General features: G+C 38.8%; 1 protein-coding gene across 1 annotated transcript in view; it reads left to right on the forward strand.

Moving 5' to 3' along the window:
* Positions 1-19,202, forward strand: part of PKHD1 (PKHD1 ciliary IPT domain containing fibrocystin/polyductin) — a 425,169-nt gene that overhangs the window by 255,741 nt on the left and 150,226 nt on the right. Inside the window, exon 52 of the mRNA XM_089918628.1 lies at positions 18,439-18,576. Coding sequence (XP_089774754.1) covers positions 18,439-18,576 — 138 coding nt within the window. The remainder of the gene's footprint in view (positions 1-18,438; positions 18,577-19,202) is intronic.

Consider the following 19,202-nt stretch of genomic DNA (forward strand, 5'->3'; position numbering starts at 1 on the left):
GCCAGAAACTTACTCTCTGTGAGTTGTGCTTCCCACAGCTAAGAGGATGCTCTGTGCAAGAGAGGGCAGGCTCATTCCTTTTTTTTTTTTTTGGTACGCGGGCCTCTCACTGTTGTGGCCCCTCCCGTTGCGGAGCACAGGCTCCGGACGCACAGGCTCAGCGGCCATGGCTCACGGGCCCAGCCGCTCTGCGGCATGTGGAATCTTCCCGGACTGGGGCACAAACCCGCGTCCCCTGCATCGGCAGGTGGACTCTTAACCACTGTGCCACCAGGGAAGCCCCAGGCTCATTCCTTTTGTCAATGGAGTTCTCCGAACTCTTGTGTTCCCAGTGGCTTTCCCTTCTCCCCTGCTGAGCTGGTGGCCTTCGCTCAAGCTCCTCCCCGCACCTTGCACCGGAGCCTGATGTTCCCCCCGTGGGTCAGCACCTGAGGATCTGCTGGGCCTGGCGTGGCTTGCTGAGCAGGAGCTCGGAGCTCTCTGGGGACTTAACTGCCTCCCCAGCCCGCAGGCCCGCCCTGGCTTAGCACCTGGGCGGATGACACACCTCCTGTGGTGTTAGCTAGAGCAGCTTGAGGATCTTCTGTTTGCTGGGAAATTGTTTCAGAGGTTACCTTTTCTCATTTGCGTAGCGTGGACGCACCTGGTTTTGTTTGTTTTCTTTTTTTGGTGAAACTATAAAAGGAAGAGGGTAAACGAGAAAACATCAGCGCCTGCTTAGAGCTATGACACTGGCTACTGCAAAGGGACCCAAGTGCTGCTGTTTGACTAGTTCACGTCTGAATCGCAGCACTAGTGAGGAAATCATTGTAACTGAGGGAATCTTCGGAGTGGTGCAGTATGTCTTTTTGGCTCCGGGTGTGTGTACCTGGTGTGTATTTAATGATATCTTAAGAGTCTGAATGAATTAAAAAGGCTTCTCACACTTCTTAAATTACCTCATTCATCAGAGAAGGCTTCCGGCAGAGCAGCCCAGTAGTTCAAGTGGAAAGGGAAGGAAACAGTTAAAGGGTTTTAAACTGCTAAAGAGGGCTTTTCTGTTTTTCTGGGAAGGCAACAGTTTGCATGGAAATCACAGCTTTTATACATTAAGTATGGTTATGAGTCTCTTCTTTTAAGCTGTGTGAGAAATGTGGACTTTTTTCCCCAAGGGAAAAGGAGAACTAGGACCAAAGGGGCATGTAGCTTCGTGCCAAGGTCTTTCAGGTAACAGAGAAAAGGGAGAGACTGGTTGGTACTTGGAAAATAGAGTATTTTATGGTAAATAGTTTTTGCCATAGCATGCTTAATTCAAGCCCCACTCAGAGAGGAAAACTTTAGCCACAATTTTTGGCAACTCTATGATTTTAGTATCTTTTCTTCTCCCATCCAAATTCCACCATATTTCATCACAGACAAACCCAAATCACACTGCATAATAAGGACCATTCCAGCACTTCAGTGCCAAGTGCTGGCCTTGCTACAAGGTCCCACATTACTTGAATGATAGTAGTCAGAGAGGCTGGGTTAAAATCAGAAGGCAGTAAAATATTATCAGCAAGAAATGATGCAAGAAATAGCAGAAGTATTCAAATTTAATTTTTTGAGCCAAAAAAAGGAATACATTATGTAAATATAAGGCTACAGAAACATATGACAGATCAAAGAGATTTCGATCCTTCATTTAGTAATAGTAACAGTAATTACAGTATAGTGATAATAGTAGTGCCAGTGGTAATAATACACTCATTTGTTTAATAAGATAATAAAATGAGTTCAGTTTTTTTATGTGCCGGGCATTGTGTTAATATTATTTTATCTCACTTAAGTTTTATAAAGATGCTGTGATGTTGGCACCACATTCTATGCACAAGGAAACCAAGATTGAGAGCAGAAGTTCTTAAACTTTAGCATGCATGAGATCAACTGAGATGGTTGTAAACTACTAATCATTTGCATTTTGAATCAATTCAGGAAAATATGTCCTAATTATTCATATGGACTTCTAAAAAATTAACAATATGTCTTGGAGACAACATATCAGTAAAAAGAAATCTACTGCGTCCTACTAAATGACTGCATACTATTCCAGAGAAAAAATGTAACATGATTTATTGAACTACTATTTTACTGATGAACTTAAATTTTTTCCCCAATTTTTACAAGCATTATTACAGCAAAAATATTTATACCTTATTGTACGAGTGGGAGAATTTCTCTGGGCCAATTGATTTCCAAAGTGGAATCCATAGCCCACCTATGTCTGAAATCACTCAGGATGCTTCTTAAAAAATTCAAAACATACCTTCAAGGAACATGTAATCACCAAAATATCAACACTTTTTGAGCCCGGAAGAAGACACAAAACTTCTGAATTCATTCTCAAAGCTATAAAATTGATTCTAAAATTAGACAAAGAGAGCACAAAGAAAGAATATTAGGTGCTAATCTAATTGACATTGATGAGAAGTTTTAGAAAATCAAATGTACCTGTACTTTAGAAGAATCATATATAATGATTAAATAGAGTTTAATCCTAGGAATGCAAGTATGTTTCTACTTCAGGAAAAATTTATTAATGTAATTAATTAAGGCAACATTGGAACACTTTTCTCTCCCCAAGACTGTACCTTGAATCTCTTTATAATAATAAGGCACACTTTTCAATATATGAAGATCCAGAGAACGGCCAAAAAAGTTTAACTTTCTCCCCTTATCAAATACAGTGCCAGTTTTCACCTACATTACTCTGTCTCTCTACCTAAGAATGGGCTCTTGAAGACCTAAAACGTCCAAGGCTGCAGAGCCCATGTAGTCATGGGGGTGAGTGATGGAAGTGTTATTTTGGGGAACTAACTTTGAGTATGAAGAAAAAAAACATAGTAGGACAGTGGGGCAAAGAGGATGGGTTAAGAAGTGCTGAGGAAGGATTAAATCATTGAAACAAATTATAGGTTTATAATGGTGTCCAGTCACAAGTTTCTCAGCATATTTGGGACACTGAAGGGAAAATTTCTCCAAGTTATTTCATAGAAGCATCTAAATAAAATAAAAATAAAATCTAAGCAAATATTTCAAGCAAGATTTTTTGACAGTATTCCATTTTCTGCTTTTTTTTCTTGGTGTGAAAAATATGCAGTCTTCCTCTTGAATGGGGCACAGAGCTATCTTTATGCATTACTTAGGGGCAAAAGTTACAACTAATGATCACAGTGTGTCAAACTTATCTTCTCCCCACCCAAAGGAAAAATGTTTACATGGTAATAACAAGAGGATTCTGTAGGAGTAACAAGAGGATTTCCCACAAAGGCTTACCAACTTATGAAAAGAAAGCATCTGATCGATTTCATTGCCTACTCAACCAACCCCAAAATTATTAGGCTAGAAATAGAAGAAATTTTTCTTAACCTGATATAAAGTATTTATAAGAAATCCACAGGAAAGTTCAAAGATAACCATGAAAGATTAATTACTTTCTGTTAGAGTCAGGAGCAAACCAGCTCTTATGACTGGAGATGACAGACAATGCAATAGGACAAGAAAAAATATAATAAAGGGCATAACCATGAGAAAGAAGGAGGAAAACAATTACTGGTAAACATATTATTTTTCACTAGAAAAATACAAGAAATTCAAATGAAATATTGTTAAACAAAAGAGGTCAGTAAAACAGCTGAAACCACACCAATATATAATGAGCAATAGCATTCTTATATCATAATAATCATCAATTAGAAAAGGTAATAGACAAAAGATTCTAATTTTTATGGAAAAAAACCCTAGATGTAAACTTAACAAGGCATATGAAAAAAAGAAAAACCCTTAAAACTTAGGTGAATAAATTATGACACACCAGTACAAGAAGACACAACGTTGCAAACATTTTTCCCCCATATGAATCTATAAATTCAATTACTTTTAAAAGAACCCCATTCAGATGTTGTAGAGGGAATATAATTTTTTAGGGAGAAACTAAGCCAAATGCCCAGATATATAGATTCATTTCATACTAAAAGTTTTGTAATAGAGATCATCCCTGATTGGTTATTGTCAGGTGGATTTTAATGTTTACATTATGTGATTTAAAGGTGAGCTGAAAGGGTGTCCCAAGTTTGTAATCTTTGCAGGGTGTTTTAATTTGTACACTTTGTACAAATATTCAGTTTCCTCTTGAAAGGAGATGAGTGCACACGGATTGCATGTGCCCCTACCTTCTTCTCTTCTGTTCTAACAGAGAAAGTGTTTTACCTTCTCTCAAAGGTCAGTCTCACCTGGCGTTCCCTGCATCACGTGCCGGTCTTCCCCTCCAGGTTGTTTCCTTTCCCTGTCTACAACCTTTCCCTGGTACAGGATGCTTCCCAACAGCACTTATGCATCTTTTTGCATGTCCATATGATTAAAAAATTCCCTTGAGCCCTCATCGACTTCTTGATGCTAGTTCTTCTCTCCTCGTTCTGTCTCTGCTTCCCCAGTATTTCTGAGAATGTAAGTTTGATAGCCATCAACCTATAGACAGTGTTTAAAGCCAGGAAAATATTTTTTCTTTTTCCAAGTATCAGACCCATATGTCCAACTGTCAAATTGAAACCTCTACAAAGATGACTTACAGGTATCTCAAACTAAACCCCTGGAGAGCATCCTCTATTCCTCTCCTCCCTGCACAAGTCTGCCATTCCCAGCTGCCACCTTGCCCCTCCCCAGCTTTTCGGATTGAGCCCATGATGTCGTCTCCCATTACCGACTGCACAGTTCTTCTTGACACTTCAACCAATCTTGTATATTCTGTTCCTAAGTATTTCTCCCATCTGCCTGCTTTTCATCATCTCTCCTTTCACCACCTCTCAGGTGAACCACTAGGATGCCCCTTAGCTATTCTCCTCTGGCTTGTCTTGCCCTTATCAACTCCATTCTTCTCCACTGCAGCCAGAGTGATCTTTTAAAAATACAAAGTGGTTATGTAATTTCCCTGCTTAAAACTCTTTGTTGGCTTTATGTCACTCTTAGGAGAATGTCTCCAATTTGTCACGTAGCCTTCAAAGTCCTGCCTGACCCGCTCATCTGCCTGCCTTTCCACCTCCACCTCTCACCACTGCCCTCCAGCTTCTTCAGTCTAGGTGCCCTTGCTATTTTTCAGTCTTCTGAGTGTATGGAGCTTTCCCCCACTTTATGCTATTCATATATACTACTTTTTCTGTCTAGAGTGCTCTATCCCCATGATATTTTGCATTTTTCCTTCTTACCACTTAGCACAGTTTGTGCCTGTATAGTTATCTGTGTGATTATATTTAGATGTCTATTTCCTCCACAAAGACTTAAGTTTCATGAGAGCCAGGCCTATGTCTCTTTGGCTCACCAAATAATGAAGTGACAGGCATAGAGCGAACATTCAAAAATATATATTGGGTGTAAAAAACAGATGATAGCTAATACTTTTATGCCTGGTAAGGGCAGGCACTGTAATACTTTTTTTTTTTGTGTGTGGTATGTGGGCCTCTCACTGTTGTGGCCTCTCCGTTGCGGAGCACAGGCTCTGGAGCGCAGGCTCAGCGGCCATGGCTCACGGGCCCAGCTGCTCCGCATCATGTGGGATCTTCCCAGACCGGGGCTCGAACCCGTGTCCCCTGCATCGGCAGGCGGACTCTCAACCACTGCGCCACCAGGGAAGCCCCACTGTAATACTTTTATATGTGATGTTTCACCTAATCCTTACTATCACCTCCATGAAGTTTTAGTTCTCTTATTTTGCACGCGGGGAACAGAAAATCAGAGAAGCTAAGCAATTTTCCCAAGGAATGGCTTAATTGGGATTCAAATTTAGGTCTCTGAATTCTAATCAGGTGAGCATTCTGCTGCACTTGGGCAAATAGTAGTAGATGGATTAGCCTACATGTTTTTCTTACACTAATTCTTTATTAGTCAGGTGTCAGTGACTATAGCCTGGAGAGAATGGGGGTATAGTTGAGATGTGAATGGGACTATAGAACTACTTAGACCCTGGATATGTGTGGAGGGTAGGTAGTTGGGGCATCATGGGGATTCCAGCCATTGGGGGTTATGAGCAAATGAAGGCATTGGGTTCTCGGGGATGGATGGGCACTAGAAAGAAGGGAGAAACAGACACAATGTTCCTTACTTTGAAATAGTGCCTGGGTCTTGCCATGATTATTTTGGTGCATATCAGAAGCAAATACTAAAAAGGATTCAGATCTACTTCTTCCTTCCACCAAAAACTCATCCGATCAATCTCATAAAAGTATTTACTTCTCCCTGTGGAATGGGAAGCCTTATTTTATTTATATTCATTTCTTTTACATATGTCAGTATCCAACAAAGCACTTGATAATATTTGCTAAGTGAATGAATGGGTGAATGAATAAACTTATTGGTCAGTGATAATTTTGCTTTATATATCATTCTTCTCTTGGGAATTTCTAGACACCCTGGATTAAAAAGAAGGATTAAACCTAAGGATGGGGATTTCAGTATCTTTGCCAAGCAGTATGAAGATATTTTAGAGTATTGGGACTTATGGCAGGGGTTGTAAAGTCTGGATATTATTGTTGAAATACATGTGAATTGTGAATAAAAGTTTTTAGGAACCTTCATGGTCTCTGGGATGTATTTGAACTCAAGGGGAAAGGAAGTTATTTTGGAAACCCCAAGCATTAAATAAATGTAATTTATTGGAATTTACAAAGAAATTCTTAAAGACTTTGGGAATTTTTAAAATATATAACAATGGAAATGTTGGGAACAGTGAACACCTCTACAGAAGTAATTCTTATATTTATATAGAACATAAGCACTTCACGATCTTAGGAATGGAAAATACAGACTAGTTTGCTCAGAAGTTATGAACTTGAATACAATGTGTTAAAATGTAGAACAGAGATTATTTACTCAATATTTATTAGTCAGGTACTATATTCTAAGTTCTCTTTTAAGCATCAATTATGCATTTATGAAATAATGCATATAATTTTTAAAACAAATAGAATACAAGCATTTTATTTTTAAGGAATTTAATAGTGTTTTGGAGGGGTTTTTCCCTCCAGCTGGAAGAAATAATTGAAAGCTTGAGAAAACAATAACCAGTAACATTAAAGAAAAGTAAAGAATCTCATAGTTTTCTGGACACATTGCCCTCTCTAGTGTCAAGCAGAGAAAAAAAGAGAGGATTTGTTTTCAAAAAAGAGCTGAAGGGGAAATAAACTCATTGAAAATAATGTTTGCTACATGGAGCTATATCACTTATTTCATAGATCTTCATGTTTTTTCTTCAGGATTAAATTGGGAAAATATATTTATTTACTACAAGCTGATTTCATTATTTTTCTTAAGGAAACAAATCAAAACAAAAACCCACATAGGAAAATAAATTTGGTGCCTCATTTGGCTTTAACACTAACTGCCACATGTAAAAATTTGATAATTGGATCACCTGAGACTTATCAGTTTATGCCTTTCCAAATATGGATGTGTCATGTACGACAAGGGATGGAGAGGAATTTAATCATGAAACTTCAGGTTAGTACAGATTCATTAATGATACATTGAGATAACAGAATTATGTGGATAAAGCCTCTGCCCTCATTATGTGGATAAAACATCTGACCTCAAATTTATCAGAATGCCTGCTCTTCACTTTTATGTCTCCTGGGGATTGCAAGGTCTAGGTTTTTGCTGTTGTTATCCTGTTGCTTGTTTTTTTGTCTTGAGTCACCTGAGCAATCAGAGCACCATGGACCTTGTTTCAAGTGGCAAAACCAATGACCATGGGCATGCAGATATCTCTGAGGTCCTGTTTTCACTTCCTTTGGGTAAATACCCAGATGTGGAATTTCTGGATCATATGGTGGTTCTATTTTTAATTTTTTGAGGAACCTCCATACTGTTTTCCATTGTGGCTGTCCCAGTTTATAATTCCCACCAACAGTGCACTAAGGTCCCATTTTTTCAATTTCTTGCCAACACTTGTTACCTGTGTTTTCTTTTTGATAAAAGCCATACTAAGGGTTGTGAGGTGATATCTTGTAGTTCTGATTTGCATTTCCCTGATGATTAGTGATGTTGAGCACATTTTCATATACCTGTGGTACATTTGTTATGTTTTCTTTGGGGAAATGTCTATTCAGTTCCTTTGCCCATTTTTTAAATTGAGTGGTTGCCGGGACAGGGAAGATGGGGAAACGAAGAGGTACTAGTCAAAGGGTACAATGTTAAGTTATGCATGATGAATAAATCCTAGAGAGCTATTGTACAGCAAAGTGCCTATAGCAAACAATACGATATTCTGTACTTAAAATTTGCTAAGAGGGTAGATATTAGGTTAAGTGTTCTTATCCAAAAGTAATAATAAGTAAATAAGTTGATAAAAGGTTGGGAAGAAATTTTTGGAAAGAATAGATAGGTTTATGGCCTAGATTGCAGTGATGTTACATGGGTGTATACTTATTTCTAAACTCATTAAGTTGTATACATGAAATATGTACAGCTTTTTGCATGTCAATTATACATCAATTTTTTAAATATTAAAGTTGTATTAAAAAAAGGCAATACCAAGTTGGCCACGCTGAATTCTTTGAAGCCTAATGGAGAGAACTGCAGCATAACAGCATCTCAAGACTAAAAATAAAACAAAACCAAGAAAGCTGGAATAAAAGAAGGCACAAATTCTTTTCTATTTCTATAAAAATGGCAGCACCTTCTGGTATGTTCCTTTCAGAATTTGGGCTTTAGAGGATTGATCTGATACAGTTGGTAACTTTACTTAAAGACCTTCCTATTAAATAGATTCAAAATATTTTTGAAGAACAGATGGTATAGATTAGAGGAAGAGATAAACACTGTATGTTAAACATTTTATTGATCAATTAAAATATCATAATTTAAAATGTTGATTCTACTGTGGGAATTATGCATGTTTGTCTGTGATGGAGAAAGACACAGAGAGAGTGTGTGTGGGGAGGGGATGGGAATTTGTTGTCCGAAGTTTAAATTGGACTCTTCTCATGAGGTGAGAGTGAAGAGAGCAGCCTCCCCCTACCCCCACCCCAAAGACACACACACCAGGCAGGCAGATGGCTTTTCTTCAAGGTGTAAGGAAGCTGGCTTTCAGGCCTGAATCATGTGCTTCTGGGTACTTTGAAAACTGCCTCTTCTGCCTATATTTAAGACCAGTTTGAAAAGAATGATAGAGTAGAATAAAGAAACCACCTGTGTGGATTTGATAAAAAAGGCAGGCTGTAAAGTTAGCAGCTCTTTGAAAAGAATATAGCTATAGAAAGACTGCATCATCTTCTAGCACTTCTTTGTTCTGATTTTTCTATAAGACAACGAATTCTTTATAAATGAATACCAACATCTCTGTATATTAGTCTACTTGACTTTCATTTTCAATCATGTTAACCTTTCATTCCTGTGAACTGTTTATGTATGACAATTTCCATTCTATTCTAAAAGTAATTTTTTTGGATGAGCCATCCTCATATATCGTGATAGATGGAATATTTGGATAAATCGTTAGAGTCACCAAAAGCTAAATGACTACAAAGGAGAGAAAATACTACCAATGACTGTGTACATATGTATATCTAAGTATCTAAAATGTTACTTTAGAGCTAAAAATAGTCTTCTCTTTTTAAAAAGGAAGATTGGGTCACTTAATAGTGATTGAAATGGCATTAAAACTTATTTTTCCATTGGTTCACATATTTATGGGAAAGTATTGGAGCTAAGACTGAATGTGGAAACAAGCTTATTAATTATGGAAGGTACAGGAAAATAACAAGCCTACAAATAGTCCTTGTATGTCCTGCTCTGCCCTTGCATGCCATCATTCTCCCCTAGAAGTCAGAGACATGTCCAAAGTTGGTGTAGGCTGTGTTCCTGACAGTAGAAGGGTTGTAGTGGAAACTGTCTTCACCACCTAAGTTATGGGCCTGATACAGTGAATATAACACAAGCAGTGGGTCTGCCTGCCCTAAATTATGCTTATTTGCGAGACCCCATCATTATTCCCAGGATCTGTGCCCTTCGCCCTTGATCTCTTTTCTACAGGATTTAGATGAATGTCAGACCCTTGGAATGCTACACAATAGTGACCTTGATCCCCTGACTTTGCTGGGGGAAAAAAATGAGTTTAAATCTAGTTTTGAAATTATATGGCACGCTTTGTAGCTATAGTAGTCAGATCATTCCTGATACAAAGAAGCCCTCGCCTTCTGTCGGAGACATCTGCCTTTTGATGTGGCTCAGGATTTCTGGTCTTAAGTGTAGCTATGCATTTATAGAAGACTAATGCCTCTTTGTTTTTATTTTTGTAGTTGTATTTGATACGTGGGGAAAGTCAGGTGGTTTTTCCTGAGTGTTAACTTTCCAGATATTATTTATAAAGCTTTATCCTTCTCATTGTCAAAATACAACCATTTCAGGGGAGGAAAAAAAAAACCCAAACACCGCATGGGAAAAAACACTAAAATAAAGATGGTGGGATGTTTAGTGTTTGATGGATGAACAAATAGAAAGAGGGTGTAATTCTGGACCAAGAGTCACCACCCCATGGCTGGTCCTGAGCTCCTCTGAGGGGGAAAGAAGTCTTTAATTACATCTGGTACTCATTAATTCTTTTTGGAGTCTCTTTCCAGATATGTTCCCCCATCAACCTCCCCTCGAGCAACAGAAATTCCAGATGGTTCCCCCCATATGCCAGTGCTCATCCTCTTCAGTAGGATAGATTGGTCACTGACATAGTAGGATGCAGGAGCCTTGGCCAAGTCAAGACAAGGTGAAAAGCACTGGGCCACAGTTAAATTAGATGTGGTCTGCCATTCAAGTTTCTAAGTGGGTTGTGTGCATAACTGCTTCTGAATTTTCTGAAATGTCTTGAGTAACTTCATGGAAATCATGCTACTCCTAGACAATGTGACATATTGGTCCTAACTTTCCACACCTGGAACAGAGAGAAATCCTCTAGAAGCTGTCATTATAGCTGAGGGTTGGTCCATTTGGACCTGATCTGCTCTAGATACTAAGTCAGGAGGAAGTGTTTTGCCTGCATCACTTGCAATGCTAGCTGTCATCTCTGTTACCGTAATACAAGGAGAATTCTTTTACAAAATTGTTTAGTGGTAATAGATTTATTTCATTTTCACAGAATTTTTTTTATAATAGGCACTTGGACAGACCTTCTATTTTGAAGTCGATGAAAATGAAGATGAGGTCAATCTCCATGTAATGAAAAAGTATATTATCATTTCAAGGATATTGCATTGTATTTATTTGTCTGTCTTCACCTGATGATGGGAGACATGTCTAACTCATCTTTTTTTTTTTTTTAACATCTTAATTGGAGTATAATTTCTTTACAGTGTTGTGTTACTTTCTGCTGTATAACAAAGTGAATCAGCTATATGCATACGTATATCCCCATATCCGCTCCATCTCGCGTTTCCCTCCGACATTTCTTATCCCACCCCTCTAGGTGGGATCAGCACCGAGCTGATCTCCCTGTGCTATGGAGCTGCTTCCCACTAGCTGTCTATTTTCCATTTGGTATTGTATATATGTCAATGCTACTCTCTCACTTCGTCCCAGCTTACCCTTCCCACTCACCGTGTCCTCAGGTCCATTCTGTATGTCTGTGTCTTTATTCCTGTCCTGCCCTTAGGTTGATCAGAATCAGTTTTTCTTTTTAGATTTCATATATATATATGTTAGCATACGGTATTTGTTTTTCTCTTTCTGGCTTACTTCACTCTGTATGACAGACCCTAGGTCCATCCACTTTACTACAAATAATTCAATTTCGTTTCTTTTTATGGCTGAGTAATATTCCATTGTATATATGTGCCACATCTTCTTTATCCATTCATCTGTTGATGGACACTTAGGTTGCTTCCATGTCCTGGCTATTGTAAATAGTGTTGCAATGAACGTTGTGGTACATGACTCTTTTTGAATTATGGTTTTCTCACGGTATATGCCCAGTAGTGGGATTTCTGGGTCATATGGTAGTTCTATTTTTAGTTTTACAAGGAGCCCCCATACTGTTCTCCATAGTGGCTGTATCAATTTACGTTCCTACCAACAGTGCAAGAGGATTCCCTTTTCTTCACACCTCTCCAGCATTTCTTGTTTGTAGATTTTTTGATGATGGCCATTCTGACCGGTGTGAGGTGATACCTCATTGTCGTTTTGATTTGCATTTCTCTAATGATTAGTGATGTTGAGCATCTTTTCATGAGTTTGTTGGCAATCTGTATATCTTCTTTGGAGAAATGTCTATATAGGTGTTCTGCCTATTTTTGGATTGGGTTGTTTGTTTTTTTGATTTTGAGCTGCATGAGCTGCTTGTATATTTTGAAGATTAATCCTTTGTCAGTTGCTTTGTTTGCGAATATTTTTTCCCATTCTGAGGATTGTCTTTTCCTCTTGTTTATGGTTTCCATTGCTGTGCAAAAAGCTTTTAAATTTCGTTTGGTCCCATTTGTTTATTTTTGTTTTTATTTCCATTTCTCTAGGAGGTGGGTCAAAAGGATGTTGCTGTGATTTATGTCATAGAATGTTCTGCCTATGTTTTCCTCTAAGAGTTTTAGAGTTTCTGGCCTTACATGTAGGTCTTTAATCCATTTTGAGTTTATGTTTGTGTATGGTTTTAGGAAGTGTTCTAATTTAATTCTTTTACATGCAGCTGCCCAGTTTTCCCAGAAAAACTTATTGAAAAGGCTGTCTTTTCTCCATTGTATACTCTTGCTTGCTTTATCAAAGATAAGGTGACCATATGTTCATGGGTTTATCTCTGGGCTTTCTATCCTGTACCATACTGTCTTGATTACTGTAGCTTTGTAGTATAGTCTAAAGTCCGGGAGCCTGATTCCTCCAGCTCTGTTTTTCTTTCTCATGATTGCTTTGGCTATTCGGGGTCTTTGGTCTTTCCATACAAATTGTGAAATTTTTTGTTCTAGTTCTGTGAAAAATGCCATTGATAGGGATTGCATTGAATCTGTGGATTGCTTTGGGTAGTAGAGTCATTTTCACAATGTTGATTCTTCCAATCCAAGGACATGGTATATCTCTCCATCTTTAATTTTGTATCATTTTTAATTTCTTTCATCAGTGTCTTACAGTTTTCTGCATACAGGTCTTTTGTCTCCTTAGATAGGTTTATTCCTAGGTATTTTATTCTTTTTGTTGCAATGGTAAAAGGGAGTGTTTCCCTAATTTCTCTTTAAGATTTTTCATCCTTAGTTTATAGGAATGCAAGAAATTTCTGTGCATTAATTTTGTATCCTGCTACTTTACCAAATTCATTGATTAGCTCTAGTAGTTTTCTGGTACCATCTTTAGGATTCTCTATGTATAGTATCATGTCATTTGCAAACAGTGACAACTTTACTTCTTCTTTTCCGATTTGGATTCCTTCTATTTCTTTTTCGTCTCTGATTACTGTGGCTAAAACTTCCAAAACTACCTTGAATAATAGTGGTTAGAGTGGGCAACCTTGTCTTCCTGATCTTAGTGGAAATAGTTTCAGTTTTTCACCATTGAGGACAATATTGGCTGTGGGTTTGTCATATATGGCCTTTATTATGTTGAGGTCAGTTCCCTCTATGCCTACTTTCTGGAAAGTTTTTTTTTAGCACAAATGGGTGTTGAATTTTGTCGAAAGATTTTTCTGCATCTATTGAAATGATCATATGGTTTTTCTCCTTCAGTTTGTTAATATGGTGTATCACATTGATTGATTTGAATATACTGAAGAATCCTTGCATTCCTGGAATAAACCCCACTTGATCATGGTGTATGATCCTTTTAATGTGCTAGTATTTTGTTGAGGATTTTTGCATCTGTGTTCGTCAGTGCTGTTGACCTCTACTTTTCTTTTTTTGTGACATCTTTTTCTGGTTTTGGTATCAGGGTGATGGTGGCCTCGTAGAATGAGTTTGGGAGTGTTCCTCCCTCTGCTATATTTTGGAAGGTTTTGAGAAGGATAGGTGTTAGATCTTCTCTAAATGTTTGATAGAATTCGCTTGTGAAGCCATCTGGTCCTGGGCTTTTGTTTGTTGGAAGATTTTTAATCAGAGTCTCAATTTCAGTGCTTGTGATTGCTCTGTTTATATTTTCTGTTTCTTCCTGGTTCAGTCTTGGAAGGTTGTGCATTTCTAAGAACTTGTCCATTTCTTCCAGGTTGTCCATTTTATTGGCATAGAGTTGCTTGTAGTAATCTCTCATGATTCTTTGTATTTCTTCAGTGTCAGTTGTTACTTCTCCTTTTTCATTTCTTATTCTGTTGATATGAGTCTTCTCCCTTTTTTTCTTGTTGAGTCTGGCTAATGGGTTATCACTTTTGTTTATCTTCTCAAAGAAGCAGCTTTTAGTTTTATTGATCTTTGCTATCTTCTTCTTGGATTGATCATTATGTAGTGTCCTTCCTTTGTCTATTGTAATAGTCTTTATTTTAAAGTCTATTTTGTCTGATATGAGAATTGCTACTCCAGCTTTCTTTTGATTTCCATTTGCATGGAATATTTTTTTCCATCCCCTCACTTTCAGTCTGTATGTGCCCCTAGGTCTGAAGTGGGTCTCTTGTAGACAGCATATATATGGGTCTTGTTTTTGTATACATTCAGCCAGTCTATGTCTTTTGGTGGGAGCATTTAATCCATTTACTTGTAAGGTAATTATTGAAATGTATGTTCTTATTACCATTTTCTTAATTGTTTTGCGTTTGTTTTTGTAGGTCTTTTCCTTCTCTTGTGTTTCCTGCCTAGAGAAGTTTCTTTAGCGTTTGTTGTAAAGCTGGGTTGGTGGTGCTGAATTCTGTTAACTTTTGCTTATCTGTAAAGGTTTTAATTTCTCCATTGAATCTGAATGAGATCCTTGCTGGGTAGAGAAATCTTGGTTGTAGGTTTTTCTCTTCCATCACTTCAAGTATGTCCTTCCAATCCCTTCTGGCTTGCAGAGTTTCTGCTGAAAGATCAGGTGTTAACCTTATGGGGATTCCCTTATATATTATTTGTTGCTTTTCCCTGGTTGCTTTTAATATTTTTTCTGTGTATTTAATTTTTGATAGTTTGATTAATATGTGTCTTGGCGTGTTTCTCTTTGGGTTTATCCTGTATGGGACTCTCTGTGCTTCCTGGACTTGATCGACTATTTCCTTTCCCATGTTAGGGAAGTTTTCAACTATAATCTCTTCAAACATTTTCTCAGGCCCTTTTTTTTTCTCTCCTTCTTCTGTGACCCCTATAATTCGAATGTTGGTGCATTTAATGTTGTCCCAGAGGTCTCTGAGACTGTCCTCAGTTCTTTTCATTCTTTTTTCTTTATTCTGCTCCCTGGCAGTTATTCCACCATTTTATCTTCCAGCTCACTTATCCGTTCTTCTGCCTCAGTTATTCTGTTATGGCTTCCTTCTAGAGTATTTTTAATTTCAGTAATTGTGTTGTTCATCACTGTTTGTTTGCTCTTTAGTTCTTCTAGATGCTTGTTAAATGTTTCTTGTATTTTCTCCATTGTGTTTCCGAGATTTTGGATCATCTATACTCTCATTACCCTGAATTGTTTTTCAGGTAGGTTGCCTATTTCGTCTTCATTTATTTGGTCATGTAGGTTTTTACCTTGCTCCTTTGTATGTAACATATTTTTTTGTCATTTCTTTTTTTTGATGGGTGGTGCTGTATTCCTGTTTTACTGGTTGTTTGGCCTGAGACATCCAGCACTGGGGTTTGCAGGCAGTTGTATAGAGCTGGGTCTTGGTGCTGAGATGAAGACCTCTGGGAGGCCTCACTCTGACTGATATTCCCTGGGGTCTGAGGTTCTCTGTTAGTCCAGCGGTTTGGACTCAGAGCTCCTTCCACAGGAGCTTGGGCCTGACCTCCTGCCTTGGAACCAAGATCCCGCAAGCTTCGTGGCGCAGTAAAAAAAATAAATAAAAGAAAGAAAGAAAAACATCTACGAAGGGGGAATGTGCTAAAGACCAAAGGGAAAACTTTAAATTCCATGTAATAGACATATTTTAACTGAGAAGTATATTCAAAAGAGGCCTAATATCATGCTTTTGTGTGTGTGTGTGTTGTGTGTAAGTATTTTGTGAATGAGAGAAAACCTTTATTGAAGAAATTCAGTTATTTTGTACAATCAGGTTCAACAGCCAAACACTGGTAGAGTGGACCATAGGTTGGCAGAGATAAAGGCTATTTGTATAGAACTCTTGTATTGAAAAGTGTTTGCTTGAAATAATTTCTATCTTGCTTTTGAAGTCATGTTAAAGCCATGAATCTATAAAATATATGTTAAACCTAGAACATTCTCTAGATATTTCACTCTTTTGTTTGAATGTGTGGAAAGGAGCAGACATGAAATTGAAATGCAAATTTATTTTCATCTGTTTAGCCTGATAATTCATTTTGTATCAGTCACTAATAAACTTGAATTTTAAGGGGTTTCGGGAACTAAACTCAACAGATCTGGGCAATGTTTATTTAACGGCTTTATCTTTGATGTCACAGTAAGCACTAGGGATTTTGAAAAAGGGATGTTCTCTTCTCCTAAGGAAGTAACAGTTGGAGAGAAAGACATAATTACACTGAGGACCAGCCCAGTGACAGTTCCCTCCTTACAAGCAATAATCATGTATGTAATTACAATAATGTGTTTTAGTGCTATGTTGTAAGAAGAGAGATTTTCACAGGGGAGTGGTGGATCCAGTGTGAGACCATGAATGGCTTACCAGCAGAGCTAAAACTTGGGCTGCTTCTGATGAATGAGTGGGTGATGCAGATGCTGTTTGGCCCACGCCCACACCATGAGAACCTGTGTTCTACTATTTAACTGAGACACAAGGGGAGGGAGGGAATATGTGCAGGAGAATTTAGGGACCAGGTCCGGGGATGTCACACTTCGATTCTGCCTACGTTTTATTGACTACACCTCAGTCACATGGCTCATTTAATTGTAGAGGAGGCTAGAAAAGGTAGTCTAACTATGAACCAGGAGGAAGAGGGAAATGATTGGTTCACAACCCTCTACTCTCTGCCATAGGAAGGTGTGGTGGTCTTATCCTTTGAGCAGTAGGCAGGAACCAGAAAAGACAACTCCTGAGAAGTTAATTTGGGTGAGCAGGTCCTTAAGAACAACAGGTGCATTGTTTTCTGGAATGAGAAGTGAGGTTATGTTAAAAAATTCCTTAAATATGAAACAGAAACAGACTCACAGCCATAGAGAATAGACTTGTGGTTGCCAAGGGAGAGGGGGTGGGAGAAGGAAGGACTGAGAGTGTGGGATTAGCAGAGGCAAACTATTATATATAGAGTGGATAACCAACAAGGACCTACTGTATAGCACAGGGAACTATATTCATTATCTTCTAATAACCTATAATGGAAAAGAATATATATATATGTATAACTGAATTACTTTACTGTACACCAGAAACTAACACAACATTGTAAATCAACTATACTTCAACAAAATAATTTTTTTTAAATTCCTTAAAAATCTTTGCATGTGTCAGTGATTATGATACTTAAGATGTAAGCAGAAATGTTTATTTGATATCTTTAATTTGGGTTGAATTACTACCAAACCTCAGAAAGTAACACTTAATACTTTGGCACACATGAAATATTTACTGTTTTAAAGGTGAATTTTTACTCATGTATTACTCTATTGTTACTTTCAAACAAAAATCAATGTTTCTCCTGAAGTTGTATGGAAACTGCTTTTATGGAAGGGGAAATTAAGAATAAGTTTTAACTTGTCCCATGAGCTCTGTAAGCTTGCCAAGCTAATGGACAACAGTACTAATAATGAAAATTTCCAGTGTTTATTGAGCATGTACCAGACACTGGGCTTTTCGTGGTGGGATTGGGGAATTGAGAATGGTTCAGCCCTTTAGGTCTATTGATTCATTTAATCCTCACAAAAACCTTATGAATGAAGCAGGTATTTTTATTATCATCCTCACTTCACAGATTAGAAAACTGAGGCACAGAGGGGTAAAATTGTTGGTCCACGCAGTCAGACAGTAGCAGAGCTGGAATTCACATCCAGATAGTCTGACTTCAGAGGCCAAGGTCGTCTGTATGGTTGTCTACCTCTTAGACAGGAGAGCCAAACTGGAGGAATGGGGACAAAGGGTGTGGAGCTCATCTGGACGTTTGCACTAAAGTAGGCTTGGGGCAGGGTTTGGGGCATCAGCAATGCCTTTGGCCATGACCCCCAGTTTGTAAAATGATGGCAGAATGTATGCATCATGCCTCTTGTTTCCCCTGCCTCTTTATGAAAGCCTAGACTTTGGAAAACCATTTGCTATTCCACTTCCTGCCCCTCTCCTGGCCCAGGCAGCAAGGGAAGCAGCTCCTGAACTGTCTCGAGCACCGCAGTGCAGGTCGCTGGAGGAGAGGAGGTAATTCTCGTTGTGTTTATGGGTCTGAGCAATTTCTTTTCCTTCTGCAGACAGGACTGTCCTTGTGGATACAGATCTTCCGTCCCTCAGAGGCCTCTATGTGATGGGGACTCTAGAATTCCCTGTGGACAGAAGCAACGTTCTGAGCCTGGCGTGCATGCTCATTGCAGGCGGGGAACTGAAAGTCGGTGAGTCAAAGGCAAGGGCACCAGAATTGGGAGGAGAGAGAGACCTTGGGAGAGTATGGTGTCCTCCAGCAGGGTTGCTTGAGGGAGTGTGGGGAGGGCTGAGGCAAGGAGGAAGTTTGCTAGTAAAGCTTCTCCCTGGCAAGCTTTGGACACAGACAGAGGTGATGTTTGTTGGTCAACCCCTCCTGTCCACCCGCTGTCTGCTGCCATCTGGTCCCAGGGTCCTCATACTCATTGCAGGGCTCTTTTTGCCTCCTTCAGGCCACACATCAATTCTCCCTTTAGTTCTTTGTGTGAGAATTTACCCGTGGCTCACTCTTTCAGAAGATCTTATAGGGTGGATTTGTCATCCTTTCATCAAGCAACTCACAGGAAAATTTCAGTTGCTATCTTAGTGCACATCCTTCAGCGAACAGACCTGAAAGCTAAGCTGTGCGCTCGTGCTGTACTGGGGCAGAAATCGCTGTGAAGTGAGAGTGAGTCTCTCAAGGAAGCAGGGCTGTTTGCGCAGTGTGGGAGATGCCTTGAGAGGAGCCTTATAGAGCCATCACATCCTAGGACAGTAAAGGGAGAAAGCTTGGGAGAAGGCAAGCAATTCACCTGGCCCCCTCCCCCCCAAACCCATG

This window comes from Delphinapterus leucas, chromosome 10 (genome assembly GCF_059928025.1).
Source record: "Delphinapterus leucas isolate spDelLeu-1000000601 "Yukka" chromosome 10, BTC_Dleu_Yukka2, whole genome shotgun sequence".
In the NCBI taxonomy this organism is placed as follows: Eukaryota; Metazoa; Chordata; class Mammalia; order Artiodactyla; family Monodontidae; genus Delphinapterus; species Delphinapterus leucas.